The sequence below is a fragment of the Carica papaya genome, chromosome 1 (assembly GCF_054855325.1).
Source record: "Carica papaya isolate Zhongbai chromosome 1, ASM5485532v1, whole genome shotgun sequence".
In the NCBI taxonomy this organism is placed as follows: Eukaryota; Viridiplantae; Streptophyta; class Magnoliopsida; order Brassicales; family Caricaceae; genus Carica; species Carica papaya.
The window spans coordinates 5,838,552-5,860,957 of NC_142309.1; the positions used below are offsets into that span (position 1 = coordinate 5,838,552).

At 37.7% G+C, this 22,406-nt stretch overlaps 2 protein-coding genes across 4 annotated transcripts in view; one reads left to right on the plus strand and one right to left on the minus strand.

The window, feature by feature from the left end:
- The first annotated feature begins 23 nt into the window (after window positions 1-23).
- LOC110820143 (Alpha-L RNA-binding motif/Ribosomal protein S4 family protein) lies at window positions 24-5,489 on the plus strand. Of its 3 annotated transcripts, XM_088216778.1 has the most exons (6): window positions 24-220; window positions 1,377-1,406; window positions 2,931-3,097; window positions 3,204-3,311; window positions 4,446-4,520; window positions 5,075-5,489. In XM_088216778.1, exons 3-6 carry the CDS (start codon window positions 2,964-2,966, stop codon window positions 5,304-5,306), a joined length of 549 nt encoding a protein of 182 aa, XP_088072904.1. In that variant the 5' UTR covers window positions 24-220; window positions 1,377-1,406; window positions 2,931-2,963; the 3' UTR covers window positions 5,307-5,489. The 3 variants fall into 3 exon arrangements, with proteins under 3 accessions (XP_088072904.1, XP_088072896.1, XP_088072888.1); XM_088216770.1 differs by lacking the exon at window positions 1,377-1,406 and having other exon boundaries at window positions 2,937-3,097; XM_088216762.1 differs by lacking the exon at window positions 1,377-1,406 and having other exon boundaries at window positions 25-220.
- A 422-nt stretch (window positions 5,490-5,911) lies between these two features.
- BIG (auxin transport protein (BIG)) overlaps window positions 5,912-22,406 on the minus strand; it is a 31,808-nt gene continuing 15,313 nt past the window's right edge. Inside the window, exons 5-14 of the mRNA XM_088216788.1 lie at window positions 21,596-22,201; window positions 21,219-21,396; window positions 16,266-16,500; window positions 11,655-16,196; window positions 11,347-11,569; window positions 10,218-10,622; window positions 9,623-9,766; window positions 7,985-9,010; window positions 7,311-7,814; window positions 5,912-6,880 (exon numbers count right to left, since the gene is read on the minus strand). Of these exons, the coding sequence (XP_088072914.1) occupies window positions 6,104-6,880; window positions 7,311-7,814; window positions 7,985-9,010; window positions 9,623-9,766; window positions 10,218-10,622; window positions 11,347-11,569; window positions 11,655-16,196; window positions 16,266-16,500; window positions 21,219-21,396; window positions 21,596-22,201 (8,640 nt within the window). The 3' untranslated portion in view covers window positions 5,912-6,103. The remainder of the gene's footprint in view (window positions 6,881-7,310; window positions 7,815-7,984; window positions 9,011-9,622; window positions 9,767-10,217; window positions 10,623-11,346; window positions 11,570-11,654; window positions 16,197-16,265; window positions 16,501-21,218; window positions 21,397-21,595; window positions 22,202-22,406) is intronic.

Below are 22,406 nucleotides of genomic sequence, written 5' to 3' on the forward strand. Positions count from 1 at the left end.
AAGAAAGGTGATCACGAAAAATAGAAAGAAAGGAAGAAGCTCGAAGAGAGAGAGAGAGAGAGAGAGAGAGGGAGAGGAAGCCGTCGGCGGAAGGAGAGAGTGGCAGAGAGGAAGAGTAGAGAGGAAAACAAAACTGCGAAGCGTGGCCGACGGAAGAAGAAATAGGAGGGTGATAACCGTGAAGGCTAGGCTGAAAGATAGCTGAATCGTCCAACGGAAGGTAAGATCAATTTGCTCTTGAAACCCGAATTCGAAATAGTATAAAGAAATTTCCTATATCCCTGATTTGCGGATTACTTGCGATTTTCCTTATGTGCATTGTATGCGAAGCGATGTTGACGGTGTAGAATATTCTTGGGCATCGAAGTTTTGTAAATCAGTGGAATGAGACAGTTATTGCTGCAAACCCTGGAGAGATGGGGTAAATTCGTAGTGATCTGTTAGTGTGGTAGATAGTTAAAACGAGCAAAGTCAATAGGATCACTGATAATTGGATTCTAACGGAGGTCTAGAGACTTTCCCTGATCGAGGCAACAGATCCGTTAAGCAAGGAAGAAATCAAAGAAAAAAAAGGGGAACTGGGTGAGTTCCGAATGAAATGGAGATAAATTTTTAAGAGAAAATATTCGGGTGGTGAACAGAATGTTAGTACGAACGTGAGACTTCCAGAATTAGGTGTGGGATGGAAGTAGAAATTATGACATCGGATTTGGAAGTTAGATGACAAAAGATTGGAAAATTTGGGAGGATGGTGTAAGGATCGGGAGAGGGTGCAGTGGATAGTAGAATTGTGTTCTGGAGCTGACACAGCCAGGATGAATATGGAGTGAGCAAGTGAGAGGGAGACCTGAGAGAGGAATTGAGCTTGTATAGGTACGTAGAATGAGGTGGGTATCTTCAAGAGCAGAATAACTTATGACCTGAGAAGTGGAGATTTAGGAAAATAGAATAGAGGAAAAATGTCAAGGAGGACAGTTCGCAGTGGGAGACATACCTTTTGCTTGAACTGCAATCGGTAAATAAAAAAAGGAAAAAAAATATAATAGGAATGAGAGGGTGAGGAGCACCGTCAGAAAGTATGAGACAAGAAAAAAAAAAGAGAGAAGAGAAAAAGCTGGGTCATGTCGAGTGGCCAAGGGGAATCGAGGGATGGGTGTTATAATTTATTGGCAATGGGACCGTAATAGCTGAACAGAAATATGTATCTGGCATGAAATTATTATATTTTTATTGCGTGCATAAGCAAGTGTAAGTAGGCGGTCACTGAGTGAGATTATATATATATCTATACATATACATAACTATAAATTAAACTTAATGTAATGCAGAATAGAATGTATAACCGGGCATGTGATAAATTGATGTCTTCATCGTAGGCATGATCGTGCGGTCGGGTTGGCCGAGAGGTAGTTGCTGCAATGAGTACATATATATATATGAATATGACTTACATATATAACAAAACAGCTGAATAAACATGACTTGGCATGTGATAGTTTTCCTGTTTACGTAATAGGCGTGAACTGTGGCCGGGTTGGTCGAGAGGCACTTGTTGCCGTGCATATATATTTATTTAATTATAGAGAGATGTTTTCATGTTTTCTGAGTAAACAGAGTATTAACATACTAAATTTCTTGAGCAAACGGTGTATGTTTGATTGTGAAGTAGTGGAATGAATCCTGTGTAGATAATGATCTCCTTATGATGGTTAGGTTCTGTAAAATGCCTTGCTGTATAGTACTTGTGTTTTGGCATGATTTTGGTTACTCTACGATGGAGGCGTAACATGAATTAGGCGGGAAAGGATGCAGATTCGTTATGTATCTAGTTAGGCTTCAGTTGAGTCTTAAACTCAATAAAATTCCAGAGGGAAGGTAAATTGAAATAGTAATAGGGGAGTGCTGGACAGATTTTGGGAGACTCAAATCAACTGGAAATAATTGATGGAAATTGGGGGATTTATTTACACATTTCAATTTTGCTGGTTTAAGTTCTAAATTGATCTTATTGGGCTGTGTAGCTCATTCCTTTATTATATATTACAGAGATTATTAAGCAGGAACAAATCCAAGAGCTTCTGGCGCCCAGCCATGACTAAGAATGTGTGCAGAATTAGTCCTAGATGCTGATGAGTTATTACAGTATTCTCAGGTTAAAATAATTAGTGTAGGTCAGATGGGAAATGGAAACTGAAAGAACAGGATTTTGCTGCAGATTTTCATATTCTGTTGTTATTTTTATATCCTCTTTATGGTAGATGGTTTGTTATGCATACATTCAAGGAGAAGATACCTTAGTTACACTATTATGCACACAGATGATATGAACGGATGAATAGATACTTGATGTTTATTTCTTATAATTGCGGGTTTTTACATCATTAGCTATTAAATTTCCCTTTTCTTCTTTTTTGTATCCTTGATTATAGTTTGAAAGATTTTTAAAGCCAGAAATTAGTTACCTATGCTGCTGGGTGGGTGCCTAACCGCCCATCATAATGTAACCTAGAATTTTGGTTAGCAACTAGTGTATGTTTTTGGCGTTTAATTTTTTACTATAACAGGATTAGTTGCAATTCTCTTCAAATTTGGCAGTAATTTTATTTTTTGTGGATTCTTAGCGCATGTACCTGGGTTGTGACACATGATTTTCGGTTGAACCAAAACATTTAAATATGGTATTTTGTCTACTGTGTTCTTTTAATGAAGATAAGATTAAATTTAGGATACATATTGTATATTTTAGTAATCTATAGTATAATTTCTTTTCCAATCAACTTGGAGAATTACTAAAACTAAAAAATTAGTAATATTATTTTTTAGAGAAGTTATGTAAGGGTCCTCAGTGTTTGAGTATAATCATGATTACATTTATTATTTTAAAAAAATAACATTATCTCTCTGTCATCCATGTAATCTACTTTTTGTAGTAACAGTATAGAAAAAAGAAAAAAAATCACAAAATGAGGAAGCTTAAATTCCATGAGAAGAAGTTGTTGAAGAAGATAAATTTCTTAGAATGGAAAAGAGAAGGCGGTCACAGAGAAAACCAAATAATGCAGCGTTTCCATGTCGTGGGTCGTGATGACTACAAAAAGTAATTCCCCCCTTTCTGTATATGTTTTTTCGATAATTTGATTCTTGAACTTTCACTTTTTGGATTTCTACTTTTTGGCATCTTCATGGGAAATTTTGGGGAACAGGTATTCTAGTTTGTGCCGGATGGTGCAGAAGCTGGTGAACATACTGAAGCAGATGGATCCAAAAGACCCTTTTCGTGTTGAGATGACTGATATGCTTCTAGAGAAGCTGTGAGTTACTTTGAGCTTTTCTTATTTATTTAAAAGGTTCTTGTTATCTCGAGGTTTGGTGTAGAGTTGTATATTTTCTCAGTTATTCAAGCTTAAGTTAGTAATCAAACAAATTTGTTACAAAAGAAGGATAATGGAATGCAAGTAGGCAATTAGGATAAACTCTACAGCGAGAGAAAGGGAAATCGTTTGTGGCCTATATGTTTGTTTCATCTACTTTGAACTACTTATGGAATTCGATACAAAATGAACACAAACATGTTACAGAGGAAAACACATCCTGTAGTAGATAGGACAAGGCGAATTCTTCAGAACTGACTTGTGTTTTTAAGAATATGAGATTATCAACTTCAAATTTGAAGTTCACAAGAGAATTCCACCCAAATTTAGGAGTCTTTAGTCTGCATCACTTGATTGCTATTCTCTGAATCTATTAACGCACTGTAATGAATGAAAATAAGAAAACACTGTTTTTAGGAAGTTTTTGTTATACAAGATAAGGATTGTGAGTGTCAACTCCTTAAATACCTTAGAAGTCTAAATTATAAGGTAGATATTGTAAGAAAGATTGTTTAAGAGGGGGGAAAACAACTTGGGCTCATTATTTAGATACCTTCATCTGAGAGAATATGGGTATAGGACTCAACTTGAAGGTGTAAACCATGTTAGTTTCAGGCACTTTAAAAATGCTTTTAAGACTTATCAGCACTAAGGCAAAACTATGTTCACGTTGAGCGTGTTTCATGATAACTGAGAACAAGAAAGCCCAGTTTCTTGGTGAAGTGACATGCATAGACAGTGCAAATATATTTGCATACAAGTGAGTCCCTTGAATTATCCCACAAAATGGACTTCAATCGTTGTGTCTTTGTTAAAGTGCTATCTTCTAGCTTCATTCTGTGTAACGTTTGCCATCTACATGGCTGTTTTGCTATAGTGCTATGTAATGCAAGAGATGCTGTTGCATTAATGAGTTTGAACAAAAGATTGTTCTCTCTATATATAGATAGGTTTGCTAATCTTTCTAACAGTATTAGACCTCTTTATTCAAATAAATATTTTGATATTACCTTCTTGTCATATATGTTATAGTGGAAGGATGACTAGATTTATTTGTTCCTCTGATGATGGCAGATATAACATGGGTGTGATACCAACGAGGAAAAGCTTGGCTTTGTGCGACAGGCTATCAGTCTCATCCTTTTGTAGGTAAGAAAAGGATAAATAGTTCTAATAAAGAAGCTGCAACTGGCAAGAGTATGCCCTTCTCATAGCAGTGTAAAACAAGATAAAGTGGATAAATAAAGAAATGTGCTAATGAGTATTAATCTTCAAAAAGATTTTTTGGTTGTTTGTAACAAATTCTGAATAGAATGCTGTTTAAGAAATATAGAAGCTATTTCTGTGTGTATAAATCAAACAGGATATGGCGAAATTCATTGCCTACCTCTTGGTTTTGCAATTCTAGTCTTGGAGTTCCTTTTGTATCTGATTTAATTTAGTATACTTCTTGAATTCTGAAGTAATTGCATCTGCAATATCATCTGTCTTACTGCCATATGATATGCTTATGCAGCAGATAACATTGCCTCTCTAACTTGGCAGCAACACTCGACTAAATGATTAAGAAGTTAAAATGCTTTCAGTTCCCTAAGAATTTCTTTATATGAATTAACCTTTTCAAATGTTGTCTTGGACCGGTGGTTATCTTTTTACTGCATATTTCTGGTTTCTAATTCTGTACTGCAACTCTTTTTTTGTAGACGAAGGCTATCAACTGTTCTGGTGCACTTGAAGTTTGCAGAGCATTTAAAAGAAGCTGTGACATACATCGAGCAGGGACATATTCGTGTGGGTCCAGACACTGTTACTGATTCGGCATTCCTTGTAACGAGGAACATGGAAGACTTTATTACATGGGTAGACTCATCAAAGATAAAGAGGAAGGTGCTGGAGTACAACGACAAGTTGGATGATTATGATGCAATGAACTGAGTGCATAACCGAACCTCCTCCCCTTCCTAATTTTGCCAGTTTTGATTATATATTTAACTTGGGGGCATCCCTCCTGGAATTACAGTGCAAAAGGATGAAATTTGATTTATAACGCCATATTTCATAGTTTCTGTAACACATATATTTATACTTTTAATTTTTTAGTGGCTCTCTTTGGTTGTTTCTTCTAGTTGTTCCCCCCCCAAAGGATAGTTTTGCATTCCTGATGATATTAGCAGTTTGGAAAAAATAAATACAACGACATGCTTGTTTACAAATTTTGTTTTAAAAACATTTATATTAGAAATATCTTAATATGTTTAAACTTACTCTTTTTAGCAGTAAAATTTTAATTGTAATAATTAAAATAATTTTTTAAAAAAATTTCATTCTCGAGAAGGGGTGCGCGGAGTAGTTTCTTAAATATAGATAATTTATTTTGATAAAAATTAAAGAAATAAATTGCAGCAACTTATCAGCAGCCTTAACAAACCAAATTTATGTTAGCAAATAATCAATAATATCGTCTATTTAATAACCTTATTTAAGTTAGTTAAAATAGATAAAGATTAGCAATTTATCTGAATAAAAGGGAATCAACAGTCTTGCAGGAAATTGCTTTATTATTAAGGAGCAAAAATGATACTAAACCCCGTGACTCGTGGGGTAAAGTAAAATGATGTCAACTTTACATGCTCATCCGATAACAGAAAAAAAGATTATAACAGCTTCACCGCAAACGCCATTAACGAGTGTGATAGATTTTACAACACAAACGCTCCTACTATAGCATAGTATCAGCAGCTTTTCCCTGCATCAATTGCGGCCTGGACAAAATCTTCACACCTTGTAAACCCACCAGACAATACATCAGCAAAAACACCAATAACATCAAATGCCTCCTGCAAGTCACTTGCAGAATTCATGTCATCAAGCCATGATAATAACTCCTTGGAGAATCCCACCATTTCCCTCACGTTCAGCAGTTGCTCTTTCATTGCAACCTCCCAACCTTCCAAACTCCCACCATCATCCTCCGCTTCTATACCTGTAGTATTCCCTTCTATTTTGGCGGATCCAACATTTGCCTTCTTCTTGACCTTGAAAAACTGCTGCAGCTGCTCAATCAACCCTGTATAGACAAGCATTGGTCGAACAATAGAAAGCAGCTCATCACTACCTCCTGATTCTGTTGCAGGGCTTTTGCTTGTACTTCCAGAACGATTATGTGTGTGCTGCATGTAAGCATGGTATACTCCTCTTTGCAAGAAGGCGGGACGATGCTGCAACCAGGACTCATAAGACTCTGAAAGAAGTGAGTTTACCATCATGAATTGGACAGTTTCCTCAGTACCCAGAGAAGGCTCCCCTCCACCAGTTGGTCGGGAATCTGGGCTAGAGGTTATATATGATGATACAGCTTTCGCCATGCTGCAGCGTTGAGAGGGGCTTCCTTGATCAAGAAGGTGACATGCCATCTGAATCATGAAAGGCAAAAACCGTGAGTTGCTTTCTCTTCCCCCACCTCTGCTTTCAGCACTGAATGATGCCCCCGTGGCAAATCGAGCTAGCATCTGTGTTACAAAAATCCATGAATATTAGTTGCAAAGCAGATCTATTACAGTGCTAAAAACTTCAGTTACACGATGATTCTAACTAGGAAAAGAAATTCTGAAGCTAAGTGACATGTGGGGGATGCCTTGTACAACTGGGTGATCCAAATCTCCTACAATCTCGAAGTGGATCTCTCTTCTATATTCTGCCACTCGTTTGCATTAGGCCATTGGCCTTCTATAAGGGACACCAAGAAAAGAAAGCAAAAATCCTGATCTTACAAGGAAAAAACCAGGGGGCACTGTGGTTGCCTGTGGTACATTTCACCTTCATGATTTGGCTATCCAAAATTTCCTATCGTGCCCAAAAGACAACGTCTATTATGTTCAGGCACACACAATGATGCAACCTAGAATAAACAATGCAGGAATCCAAAAATTAGTCTCGTACCAGGACAATGTCATAAGTCAATAGCCTGAGTCTGCTTCCATCAGCACGGCCAAGAGCATTGAGATTATCCCAGTACTGGTCAACAGAGCGTACATACTGTGCTAATGGAACAGATGGACCTCTCACAGGAAACAAGGAATTGCAGAGAGATTCATTGTTTCGGAGAGTGGCCCCCTCCCACTCTTTCTTTGGATTCTTCAGAGCGGCATCTGCTCTTTTGGCCTCCTGGTGGCACTGAAAGTGAATAATATTGAAATAGCTGACAGTAGTATAAACACACTCTCCACGAGCACTTCCTGAAGTGCCAACACCAAGGTTCACCCTTTTGCTGTAAGAGTATACACCCAGCAAGTCGGTAGGCCTAAGACTATATCCTTCTCGACACACCATGCAGGCCAACCCATCTTCCTCCTCCTCCAAATCTTCCAGGCCTTCCAAAAGTGGTCGTGCAACAATAATTCTTTCACCACCATCTGAAGCTAGTTCTTGACGCATTCCAAGTCCCTATTATGATTACCAAGAGAAAAATGAAAAAATAAGTATTCATATAATATCCAACTAAGTATATGTAACATGCATGTAAAATTGTAGTCTAGAAGAATTCATTAACACATCTATCCTTGCAAGAGGAACCGAAAGTCTTAGTATGATAGCAGCAAGGGAGTCCAACGTACCTGAAGTAGCTCCTCTCTCTTTCTTAAAGCTCGACGCCTCATTTCATCCCTTGTGGCATGGCGGAGTGCACACACTTTTTTCTCCAAGAATCCATCTCCTTTTCCTTCCTTAGAAGATAGGGTATCTAACAAATTTTCAGCCCTTGCCCCAATCTCATTTTCTCCAGAAACACCTTCCAAAGCATGAAGCAAAGGTAAGATACCTCCCTCATCAATGCACCTTTGGGTGGCCAAGTGCCCCATTGACAAGCCCCTTAACATAGACAATATATGCGGTACAGACGGAAGTTTCAAAGCTGATGTCCATTCTGGACTAGATTTAAAGCCAGCTTGCCCTGCAACTGCAAAACTCTCCCTCAGATGCTTAACAGCAACACCTGTTATGCCTTCCTCTAAAATTATGTCTTTTAATCTCTCCCCACAGGAACTTGTCTTAAGTGATTCTGAGACTCTTACAAAATTTTCCACTGTGAACCTCTGCTTGATTGCTTGCTGGGCGATCCTCTCATCTTTTTGGTCATCCAGGTGTTGTCTCTGCAACTGGTCAAATTCGGCCCAGTCACGCAAATAAGGACTAAAATGCTGGATGAGTGCTTCCATTGCTGCAGGCTCACCATAAGTTAAATATGGCAAGATTCTTGCAACCATCTCAGTGTTCCTCTGTTGTTTATTTGATTTCTTAAGCCCTGATGGGTGGCAAAGTCTTTCCAGGAACATAAGAACTATTTTCTTTGCCTGTTCTCCGGTGCCACTTTCTTCACTAGTGACAGTAAGAACACTTTGAGAGATGTTAATGTTGTCACTTTCATTTGCCTCCAGTGTCAGACTCTCAACAATCAAAAGAATGCCTTCAGCTGGCTCCATGGCATCCACAGAAAAGGCACGTCTAGCTGTTTCAAGAAGAAGACCCAAAGCTCCTAGACTTAGCAACGCCCTTCTGTTCTCTCTAATCTTGCAGCAGTGCATAAGGAGATTGAGAACAGCAACAAGCTGCTCTTGATTAGACTTGAAATCATCTCTCAAACGCTGAAAATTCGAATTAGAAATCACATATCTCAGTAATTGGTCTATGACCAAGAATACAGTTTGCGTGAATATGAAAATAGAAAAATTCAGGATATTCTCCAAAAGAATAGCAGAAATGGACTAATCTGAAAAGGACTTAAAGGGCCTCTGATCTTCCATAATACAAAATACATAGGTGATTAAACTATAGTGATTCTCACCCGTTTCTAATTCATTACAAAAGGCGAATTCAATATATCTGCATAATTTAAAAGTTAACCTAGATTTGCTTTAGCATCAAGAACCCTTGTGCTTCTTTTGAAAGACATTCACATCTTATTCAAACTTTCTAGAGTCTTTGTTAAGTGGCAAAAACTACGAATTTCTTAAAAAAGAAATATTAATTTAATAAACAAATCTCCCAATCCCCTTGGCATGCCATATATTTGGGTAGGTCACTTTCCAGTTGCCTAACTTTCTTAAAAAATATTACACCACCTCCAAAATACACCCACCCAACCTGATGACTAAGATTTTTGAGTTTTATTGACTGACAAAAAAAAGGCAAAAGATCTCAAGCCAGAACATCAACCAACACATCTTTGAAAAGCAGAATTATGATAACCTGCATACCTGGATCATACCCAGCAAAATTTCCAGTCCACCATATTCACGAACTGCACCTGCTATTGCAAACTCAACCTCTGGATCTTGTGATTCTTCTCTGTCTTCCTCCAATTCCTTGATCATAGGTTCGGTAGCTTCACCATCTAATCCCTGTGAATCATACAAGGACAGTTAAGATGTCTTTCAACAAGTATAGGTCAATGCCTACTTGTCAACCAAAAAAGACCCATAATGGGATTGAGAAATGTTAACTCGACAAATGATAAAAGAGAAGATCTAGGAATAAAGAAAACAGGACATCTACACCATCTTTAAAGAAGCCTTTAGTAGTTCTAAATCTGGTTTTGAATGCTGATACTGATACTGAAAAAAATTATGAATCATAAGCATGCCAAAAAGAAGTGCATGATATACATATAAAGACAAGCAAATCACAAGCCTGCTTAATACAAGGGCAGGTATAAACTTAAAGAGAGATTGCAATTCTCGCAAGCCATTAACCATGCATACAGAAAGTATAAAAATGCCAAATGGTAAAGCTCTATCTAAAATGTAACTCAATGGATACAGCCATTGACTAGAAAAGAAAGTAGCAATAAACCTGGAGCCGATATGTCACTGTCATAGGTGGACAGTCTCTTGTTGATGTTGCAGAATTAGAAGATAACAAGGCAGCATTAGCCAAGACATTCGAGGATTGACTACTTGACTTCTTCCATACTTGCTCATAGACTTGAGCAATGCTCAAATCCAGTGAGATAATATTCCCAGCCACAAGCAACTCCATGCCATAGTCATCTTCTAGAAGACCCAACAAATCCAATTGGTGACAAATTTTATTTTTAACATCGCGCATCAATGGACCAATCTCAGCACTGGAATATGGATTCTTAGTCATTGATCCCCTAATAAACTCTTCTTGTGTGTGAGCTTTATTTAAAATCAACAGATAAACAGCCTCTGGTTTTGACGGGCAGATCAGGTTGCAAAGCTGCTCTAGGATAAACTGCAAAGATTGTTGAAATTTTGATTGCAATTAGCAATTGACTCTTGAGCTAACAGAGAAATCCTCAGCATTCAGAACACAAACTGAAACTTACAGAATCAGCATCCACTGCACTATTGATAAATTCTATTTGTGTGTTTAGAGTTTAATTATAATATTGGGTCCTAGTTACAATAAACTAAAGCTTTGGAATATTGGTTAAGATGGCTATTGGATAACATTTCTATTCATATGTTGGGCGTCATTTCTTGTTTTGGAATATACTGCACGGGCCTCATCTTAGGAACCTAAACAACAGCCTAATACATCCTAGAAATTTAAAGCATCTCCTACTGCTATGTGAAGGTCAAAGAGCTGAGCTAAATTTCAAAATAAATATGATAGATATATATATTGTTACCGCACAAAATAAATTTATGCCAACACTATTAATACTTTTTAGGTGTCAAAATTTTCCTTAGCTGATCTCAAACACTATCGAGAGCAAAAGAAATGGCAGATTTTCTTTCTTATTTTACAATGTACTGCAAGTGACCATCTAATTCATCGTGGGAACCTTAATCAAACAGCCACCAAGAATGAGACATCTTAGAAACTAAAAACATCCATCTCTTGAGGATATGTGGAAGGTAAATAACCGAGTTGAAGACTTCAAATAAAAAAGTTCCATTGGCTATAAAAAAGTTGCAGTAAAACAGGACAGATATTTGGAATTTCCTCATACCAAACAAGTTCTTCCTTTCCTCTCCTCCCTGTGCGTTTGCAGACCACAAATACAGGCACGGATGAACTGCCGTTTATTTTCACTGCTTTCAAGCAGAAGACTGTCAAGAAGATCTTTTAGAAGCCGATTGCAATCACTAATTAATTTTGTCTTCTGCACTATCAACCCACGAATGACAATAAGGGCTTCTAAAACTTCAGCCAGCAAATTGTCTCGCATAAACCTGGCATCACAAATCCAATTATTTGAAAGATTAAGAGATACAACCATCAGAAACAGAACAAGAACTAGCAGTGTAGTGGTGATACCTGGATCTGATATTGGGGACCTCTAAGAATTTGCCAAGAAGCTCAATGAGCTTGTGGAGAATGAACCCTTGGGAAATGTCAATATGCAGACTCCTTTCTAAAGATTCAATATTACCCACCTCTTGGGTAATTAATTTACAAATTATTGTTAGACAGCCCCTTACAGTCAAGAAAAGACGAGCCTCTTCTGAGTCAATCATCCTGACTAGCAATTCAAAATATTCAGCAGCACTTTCACCAGCTAGAAGAGTCGCTGGCAACAAACCCATTAACAAATTTAACAGCCGAAAACGTTTTGTCGAACTCTGAGCACAGAGTAAACTGATTAACATGCACATTTCTGATCTAATAGATTGAGAACAAGCACTCAGAACAAGTTCTGTAACCCATGAACCGAGCTCAAACGCTTGTAAGTCGCTTTTAGCTGCTTTTGAAACACGGCGTTTCCACCTAAGAGCATATTTGATAGCCAAGTAATCAATTCTTTGAGTTCGAGACCTCTGGCCACTGCCTTTAACAGCCTGAGAAACTCTGTATTGTCTTCTAACAAAGTCAAGATATGATGCTCCCCTCTCCCATTCTGAATAACTTAGCAATTCGATATCTTGAGCCTTATGAGAAACATCCCAACTATTCTCCGAAGATTCAGTGACAGATTTAAGAGCAATACCACCTAGAGATCCAGATATACTAGAGCAATTGTCATCCTTTAGTTGTGTAGAAGAAGCTGATTTTCCCACACCTTGCTCTTTATCTGTTGTATCAGGCTTTGGAGGAGTACACGCCTGAGATATAATCCTCAGGCAAGGAAGAATAATATACTCTGATATAGCAGGATGCTTGGCACCCAATTTAATAGAAGAAAAAAGCAATTGGAAAACAACACGCAACCTTGACTCCCAGAGTTCATCCGCCAAGGAACACACTTCTGAAAGCAATAACAGTTCCTCACGGGTGGCCAGTGCAATATCCATGGAGCGATAGTGTTCAAGGCAGTACATAACTTTCTTCTGTATCAAATTGTTCAGCTCAGCAACTGCGTTAAAATCACCTTCAGAAAATGCACAGAGAGCTGCCCTTGCTTGCACACGAGTTGCTCTTGGACCTTGATGAATATTATTTTCAAACAACTCAGATAAGATACCAGCAGCTACAATTTGTTTCTTAGAATTTGGATGCTTTGATAGCACCTGTAGTATCTCAAGACATTGTGTCACAAAAGTAGTAGCACAACCATAGCAATTATTTGGAGACCTGGAAACTACAAATCTTGAAGCAGAAACCAAATTATCCGAGTGTTTCTGGTGCAAATAATTCATCAAAACCCGACGGAGCCCTTGCAGTGTCTGCACACTTTTGCTGACAGAATCAAAAGCAGCTTTGCACTTCTCGCCATATAGGACACCCAGAAGTGCAATCTTGCGGTTTATCTTGCATGAAGGTCCAGGCATAGAAACCATCATTTGTTGCACTGAATCCTTCTGTTGTGAATCCATGTCATTTTCGCCAATGCTTGATACAATCTTGAGAAGGGGTTTCTTGAAGCCAAGAAGTTGCTGATATCTCCTATGAGCATTTTCTGATTCAGATTCTATTGCTGCCAATCCCCTTTTCATATCTTCATCATTCTCCATGTTATCAAATGTAAAACTAGGCTTTGCCATGAAGTTGAACTCAAAACGACCATATTTGCTATATCCACATTCATTGCAAAGGAAAGAATCCAAATTCTCATAATTGATGTTCCGGCATTGCCTGCATTGATATGCATTCTCATGGCAATTGCTGCAAATTCCATGCCTATCAGTGACAGGTCGACTGCAGCGTGGGCATTGCAATGGCTCAAGAGACAAGGCTTGAAGATTTTCATAGAATGAATCCAGCTCAATCATGAAGTTACATGCGGTTATTGGAATTGGAAATTCCACCTTGAGCTCAGTCTGGTTGAAAGCAAGATGACAACTCTTTGCACGCTTCCACAAAGACCAATTATTTTTTAGCTCTGACAAGTCAGACACGGGTCGATTGTTGTAATACAAGTTCAGGACTTTTACTGATTTTGATTTACGAGCATCATGAACATTCATGGTCACAGTCTGGATGGTGTAACTTCCAGTGCATTTCACAATGATGCGGTTGTCAGTAAACTTCGTCTCAGACTTCAGACTTTCTAATTTCATTCTGCTGTAAGGCACCTCTGGAGAGCTACAGGCAACACAAGGCTCACTCTCAAGATAGTAACCATCAAAATCCACCAGACCACTCAGAGTGCTGTATATGCGGGAATTTGGATGATTAGCTATAAGCTCATTTTGAGAATGAACTGTATCAAAAATGCACTTTATTACATCAGAGGTCAAACAACGGTCCACAATTTCACCATTCTGTTGTTTTGTACCATTATCGGGAGCCTTCCCAAGCAACCAGGTAACAAGTTCAGTATACTCAACAATATTCTGACCATACATTGGCAAGCATTTAACTTTCTGCAAGAGAGCTGTCAACATGGTTTCCTTGAATGATTGCTTCCCATGATGCCACAGCCCACAAAGAACATACTTGGTTTCTGCACGCACAGAGCTTGAATTCCATTCAAGTAAAAAGCAATCAATAAATTGTCTCAAGACATCTCCATTTTTGTCAGCGAAAATATCAACAACTGCTTCCATATCCAAATATGACTTTTCCGAACCAGAATCATTTCCATCTTCACCTTTCCTCTTCTTTTTTGAATCCATATACTGTGTGCCTGATTTGTTTGAACTTGTTCCTGAATCCACTACTTCAGTCTTCTGTAAAGTGTGGCTCATATCCTTTCCTGAATAGAAAGCTAAATTTAGAAGTTTTAGAGTCTGGATAACAGACTCTTCACAGAAATAAAATACTCCATTCAGAAGAAAAGGCAAAACATCTCCATGCCTTACACAATACTTCTGCCAATTTCGAGGCCGTGAAGCAGTTACTTCAGCCATCGTAGACAGACACTTCACTATCTTAACACTTCTTTCATACGGAACAGGATTTTGAAAACCACCAGATTTATTAACATGTTTGTAGAGTTTCTTCATTTCACTTGAAAATTGCCAAGAATCTCGAACACTATAGTAGTGAGTTTTGCTTCCACAGAGATGAAGAAAAAGTCTCCTTGCATATCTTCTAACAAATGTTGCATGTGGATTATTTATGTAGCTGCAGAGGACATCTTGATACCCATCTAACTTCAAATCCTTAACTGAAGATATCTTGTAAACCTTCTCTTTCTCCCCACTCTTGTCTTGCTTTTCAGGCCTTACCAAGGTATATAGTAGACGGAAAGTATTCTCCAATAGTAGCCTATGATAATCCATAAATATATCAGCACGATGAGCTTTCGCATAAGAATCTGAAAAGAATGGAGAAAAATTCCCAGCAGGTAAGTCTCTTCGGACTGTTAGAAGGGCCCCACATCCAGAGCCAGCATTTGGACCATGTGAATTTTCAAAACTAGCAGCAGGGGACTTGAACACATGTGCCAACTGCTGCAAAATATCCATCAGATAATTAACAAAAGCTTGGTTCCTGAGACAACTGCAAGCCCGAAGTAGCTGGGATGCAAAATCAGTTCTATCTTGATCATCTGAGGGAGACTTGAAAGAACTGGAAGTAGAGTTCTGGAGAATGACTTTATCAGATGCATCCATATTTCCGCTTGGTTTTGGAGCAGCACTATCACTGCCAGGTTGGTGCCAATTCCGAAGCATCAATGTAAAAAACATGAAGACTAAAATTGCAACTTCCCCAAAAGAAGATCTAGTTCTAGCTACAAAAGGCTTACTGAGATCAATTTCATCCAAAAACCATTTAATTAACTTTTCTAGATCTAAGTTTCCAGGCTTTGAGCTGTCCATAAAAGGCCCACCAACTGCAGATGACAGTCTGTAGAATAATTGCATAACAGGAATAGCTCGAATTCCAGATGTTGTCCTCATCCATCCTTTCAACTGTTCAAGAAGCTCAGAGAGAATCAAGGAATTCACTGCTCGTTTTGAAGCAGATATTGAAACTGGGTCAGTTAATGAAGCTGAAAAATCTCCAGATTCGTTGTGTTCCAAGACATGAATTGAAGGCGCAGAATTTTGCACGCTACCATCATTTGTGACTGGCAGCAAATTTGAATTACTTACTTCATCTGTGGAGAAGTGAATTTCGTTACCATCAGAACCTAATGATTCCACTTCTATTGGGATTGCGGTCATTGGATGATCTCTAGAATGGGGCGGGGGAAGCCGATCTGCATCTAACACTTCATAGCATGCCTCACATAAATCAAAATCCGGACAAACAGTGCAATGCCATCTCCGCCTTAGTATTGGAACGGTGGAGCAACCATCACAACAGTACTGAACAGATGAAGTAATAGAATCATCTTCAACCACTTGTGTATATCTGCCAGCTGCTCTCACCGGCATAGGGACAGATACCGCATTTTCTACCGCATCATCTGCCGCTAACATAGTTTGCTTTGGGAATGGGACCTGGAGCAATCTTGATGATATTGCCAAGCTGCAAAGAACTATTAGTTAACACAATAAAAACACAATCAAGAAATTGCGCACATAGGACAAAAAGTACCTGCTGGAAGTTTTAACAGCCTCATTAGGGAAGAAAAGAAGTTTTCTCAATATTGTAACAGCAGGAGCTACGGAATGGCTCCCTGCATCCTTTCCGTGTGAAGCCAGACATTCAGCATAACTATAAATAAGCTCCACAGAGGACATCACAATGTTGTTCATAGTTTGAGTATCAGGTTGCTCTAATTCCAAAATTCCCCACAAGACTTGCATAAGCCCATCAACCACTTCTGAACCTGTATTAAAAAGTACAGTAAAGATTAATCTCAAATAATTCAAAATATAATAACAAGCAACTACCAGGCCGAATTGTCATCAAGCAATTAAATACTTTGTCCACAGATCAAAGAACTTAAGTCCAATTTGATTCTGTCAAGAATGGTTGATATATAACTTATTGGATATTACAGCCCTATGTTTTCTTGGACAAAAACAAAAAACAATTAATTATATAAGGTGTAACTTACTGTTATACTCTTTAATCTAATTAATCACATAAGGTATAATTGATTATTACACCCTTTGACCTAATCTGTCATCTCTAATACTTCCCCTCAAGCTGGGATATAAATGTTGTTCATCCTTAAGTTGCCAATAAGAGTTAGGGATACTGGATTACTTAAACTTTTAGTCAATACATCTACCAGTTGAAAATTTATAAGCATGTATAGTTGTATTAGACTACTATCAAGTTTTTCTTTGATAAAATATCTATCTACATTAATATGTCTGGAGATTTTGCATCGGATTTTGTGCAATACGTATGGCTAACTTGTAGTTGCAGTATAACCGCATTGAGTTTTCCCTCTTGACTCCAAGATCTTCCAAACTTTTTCTTATCCATATTAGTTCACATATCCCTTGAGACATTACTTGAAATTCTCATTTTACATTTAATTTCACAACTACATTTTACTTCTTATTTCTCCAGGTGACTAGGTTACCTCAAATAAAGTACAATATCTTGTGATAGACCTTTACAATTGACCCTGCGTAATCCATATCAATATAAGCTTCTAGGAGCAGTTCATCACTCTTCTTGAACACAATTCCTTTTTCAAGTGATCCTTTTAGGCAATGTAATATTTTGAATGCTGTTTATAGGTGCACTTTTTTCAAACTATGTATGAATTAATTTATAACACTCACTGCATAGGTAACATATGGTCTCGTGTGGGATATGCGTATCAATCTCTCAAGTAATCTAATATATTTCTTTGTCTATTAGTGTATCTTCTTCTGCTTTTGGCAGTTTATGATTAGGATCAATATAAGTACTATCTAGTTTGCATGCTAATTTAGCAGAGTCCCTCAATAAGTCATGAATGTATTTCTATTGAGAAATAAAAGTTCTAAATTTTGAATAGACAACTTCAATTGCTAGAAAATGTTTCAAGCTATCAAGTTTCTTGATCTCAAATTCCTTTACAAAACACCATTCTAGTATTAAGTTTTTTTTCTCATCATCTCTTGTTATGATAATATCATCAACATATATTAAGCAAACTGCGACTCCTCTTGTTTCTACGTGCTTGATAAATAGAGTATGATCTCTTTAAGCCTACTTAAATTCTAAATCCATCATCACCTTTGCAGACTTGCCAAACTATGTTCTTAGTGCTTGCTTGAGTATGGACAAGACTTTCTTTAGATTACACACTTTATTTCTTCCTATTTCTTTATCAAAACCTAGTGCAATATCCAGGTAGATTTCTTCTTCTAGATCTTTATGCTGGAAGACATTTTTTACATCAAATTATCATAATTGTCAATTTAGTGAATAGCTAGTAACAATAAGATTTGCATAGTGTTAATCTTGGCTACTGGTACAAACATTTCCTAGTAATCTATCTTATATGTCTGTGTATAATCCTTTGTCACCAATCTCATTTTATATCTCTCAAATTGTTTCATTTGTTTTATATTTGATTGTAAAGATCTATTTGCATATCACTGGTTTCTTGTCTTTGGATAGATCCCCCATTTCCATGTCTGGTTTTTTTTCAGTGTTTACATTTCTACATTTATAACATTTTTCTGTTTTTTACAAGATAATATCTCGGATATTGTGTTAAGAATAGACTCAATATTTAAATTTATAAGGAAATTTTTATGTGATGATAAACACTTATCAAATAACACTAACTGTGCGATAGAATAAAAAAAGGTATTCAGTGTATTCTCTTGTATGTTAATGAAGTGCAATAGGTAGATCATTATCGGACTATATAAGTTTTCTAGAACTTACCTTAATTCCAAGATCAAAGTCATATTCTTGAACCACTTAGTATTCGACATCTTCCTCCTTATATACACTAGAGAAAACTTAGGGTCTTATATGATCTCTTGAGTTAGTGAATGTCCTGGTAGATTTTGAAAGTTCTCTTATGATGATGATGTTAGGGTTGTGGCAATAGTGGTAGGACAAAGTCTATTAAGAATTTTGTATCTTTATTTTCTAATATAGGCTCATTCAAAAGGTAAGCTTCGGTGATGTAGGATTTTTATTCAACAAACTTAACATCCATAAACACATTTTTTTGAATAGGCAGCTAGTAACATTTGAACCCTTTGGAGAGAGAGAACATCCGACAAATACACATTTTAGGACCTAGAGATCAAGTTTCTCTCCTTTTTTAGAGAAGAAATGAATATATGAGTTTTTTTTTACACCTGTACCCGTGTGCTTTTCAAGGTCATCCAAACAACCCCACATCCATTTAGAAGCAATGAGACTAACAAGTGTTTTGTTTTCTTGCTGGTCACTGACATGAACCTGTTTGGGAATCTCTAGTGATGTATTTTTGTATCCCCACTCTTTACTTGAACCACTGGACTTGAACACTGCACTTTTCTTTGGTATGTTGGCAAAAAGTATATCAGAGATTGTCTCTACTATTTATTCCTAGGGTTGAGTTCTCAAAGTGACTCACCTTCTTTGTTTGCTAGTGGGGTTTGGAACCTCATGAGATCAAGATTAAATTATCTGCAGGATGAGATTCTAGCATAACCCGTCTTTTACTCTCTTCTGTTGTTACAATGGAATGACCTCATTAAGCAATGACATTTCCTCCTTTACCAATATCTTTTCTCCCCCAAGATCTGAACTTATACTTGATCATATTCAGGATTTAATCCTGCCAGAAATTGACATGCATGGTCTTTTTCTATAAATTTCTTAAGCATGGTTACATCTTTACTTTTTCCTTGTTTGATAGATCATGTCTTGACCATCAGATCATAAATTTGTATGACGTTCTTGATTTTAAAGTAGGTTTTGCTAATTGCATCCTATATTGATTTTGCGATGGGCTAGAACACCACGATCTTACTTATTTCTGGAGCCATGGAATTCTATAACCATGTCCTATATTACTTTTGCGGTGGGCTAGAACACCACGATCATACTTATTTCTGGAGCCATGGAGTTCTATAACCATGTCCTCTATTGCTCTTTTGCGATGGGCTAGAACACCACAATCTTACTTATTTCTAGAGCCATGGAGTTCTATAACCATATCATAACCATAGAATCCTCTTCATCCGAAGCATCAAACGTGGGGCCATTGTCTAAAGCGATAGGCTATCTGCAATGGTTGAACTTGGTGATGGGATTTTTCATGTAGGAATGTGCTCTAATATTCTAGGATGTTATCTTCAATATCCTTCACGAATTGTATGGTAATTATGGTTGAAAAAAAAATGACCGGATGGATCCTTACCAAGAATACAAATGGCTACGTGAGGAGGGAATCCGTAACTTTGGGCGAATGAACTTGGATCTAGACTAAGCCGCAGCTACGACCTTGCCACTTGGGGCACTAACCTTGGCCAAAATCTTGTTTAGAGACATGAGAGGTGGGAACGATTAAGAACAAGAATTGTATGTCTCGTGAGTTGCACACCTGAACAGAGGCTAAAGGAGGTGGTATAGAGAGCGAGTATTGTATGTCTCGTGTCTCGTGACAGAGCCACATCGCAATATATAGCGTTGCAGCTGCATCTAGCGGCTGCGTCTAGTCATGAACAGTCACGTTTACATCAGGTCACGATAGATGGCGTCGCAACATGTGATGATGGTGCAGGGAGGGACACATCTGGTCTAGTCCTTGCTGCGTCTAGTAGTGCGGCTGAGTCTGTCCACGGTGCGGCTACATCTGGCAATGCGGCTAAAGGTTCTGGCATCAGCAATGAAGGCCAGTTTGGTTGTTACTGGTGATCGTCGGTAGTGGCTGGCCCCTTTAGGTTTTTTTTTCCCTATTCTTCCAATGCAGACCGAATATGCTTTACAGCTAAGGTGAGAACTTTTTTATTGAATATTAGAACTCTATATGTAAATGTTTCCTAGGACGGAGAAGAAAATAATTAATTAATTACAATTAATTACATAAAGTACAATTTACTCTCATACCCTTTAACCTTATTCACTGTATAAGGTATAATTGGCTATTATACCTTTTAACCTAATTCACCATTTCTCTAACAGATTCATTTCTTCATATCATTCTTAGCTAATTCCTAATTCTATTTGTTATATTAGTATCAATACATATAACTTTTCTAACTGAATTACCACCAACCCACCAAATTGACCGAAAGAGATTTTTCCAAAACCAAGATAATAATGTTAAATAGTAACAACAAAAACTCAGTTGTGTGGCAGCCAAATTGGCCACAAGAGATTTTTCTAAAAACCAAGATAATAATGTTATATAGTAACAACAAAAATTCAGTTGTGTCGCAGCCAAATTGGTCATGAGAGATTTTTCCAAAAACCAAGATAATAATGTTAAATGGTAACTACAAAAACTCAGTTGTGTGGCAGCCAAATTGGCCATAAGAGATATTTCCAAAAAACCAAGATAATAATGTTAAATAGTAACAAACATGGGTAGGAATCCGTTCCAGACAAACAAACAGATCAACATACAAAGGCAGGGGGCAGTAACAGTACCATTCATCTCCAAGAAAACAGCCAAATTGGATCGACGGTGCAATGCAATCTTAGATACTGCACGCATCTGGGCATTAAACTCTTCAATAATCCAGCTCCCTGCGCTACCAATTCCCAGCCTTGAAGATAAAGCAGAAGTTGCTTTGACGACCCCAAGAAGCCGCATGGTGTCCTTAACCTACAAAGGAGATACTATTAGTGCTTGAGATGGACACAACTACATAACCAAAACATCAATAAGATAAGAAGATAAAGGAACCAAGAAGCCACATGGTGTCCTTAACCTACAAAAGAGATACTATTCCTGCCCAAGATAGATATGACTCTATTGGGGGGGGGGGGGGAGGGAAGGGGGAGGGTGGGTTTGGATTCATTACTTGATAATAAATCTCTTTCTTAGGAAAGACAGCCTGCAAGACACGGCAAGCCGCAGCCTGGATCAAGGGCTCCCTGTCACTTTCAAATATTGTTTCTAATAGCTGCTTGCACTTGAGTTCACTAAGCTCCAGTTTATCTTCCTCTTCTTGCAATCTACACAGTGAGTAAACCATTGAAAGAAGCTTAAGACCATCTGCTACCACCTGCTCCTGAATAGAAGAAGGCTGCGTTGACCGACATTTTTTCCGAGACCCCACAAGCAATGAATTGCATCCAAGCATCCGAGCTTCCATATCCAGAACTGCATCTATTTTCTCCTTCCAACCAAATTCATCTTTAGCTCGGCCGTAGACTTCAAGTGAATCTATTCTAGGCAATGCAGTGCCATTGAAGGTCGGCCCAACCGAGATGATAAACTCTTCATCAGCAAGAAGTGATTCAGCAACTGTAAATGGTATATCATACCAGGAACGCATGCCCTCATCTAACTTAAGCACCCTCTGGAAAATGGTAATCTCTGAAGGTATATGGTTTGCTGATGTGTTACCCACATGGATACGGAAACCAACCATGACAATATCAGGGTTTGAATTGGAGACAGATATCTGAAAAAAGAAAAAACAGATAAACCATATAACTAAGAACACCAATCCGAGATGACGAAAATAATAGACCTTGATTCAATGCAAGAACTCTACTGAGCCTCCAAAAAGTAATATTTTCCACAATTAATGATGTAATGTAGAAAACGTGATAAATGCATAAAAAGATAAGAGAAAGGAACAAAATTATGCTAATTACAAGCATTCA

Bases quoted from the DNA above. Each gene is read 5' to 3' on its own strand.
- LOC110820143 (XM_088216778.1), top strand. From the start codon at position 2,964: ATGAGGAAGCTTAAATTCCATGAGAAGAAGTTGTTGAAGAAGATAAAT. The intron at 3,098-3,203 runs GTAATTCCCCCC...TTTGGGGAACAG, and splicing joins GGTCGTGATGACTACAAAAA to GTATTCTAGTTTGTGCCGGA. The intron at 4,521-5,074 runs GTAAGAAAAGGA...CTTTTTTTGTAG, and splicing joins TCAGTCTCATCCTTTTGTAG to ACGAAGGCTATCAACTGTTC.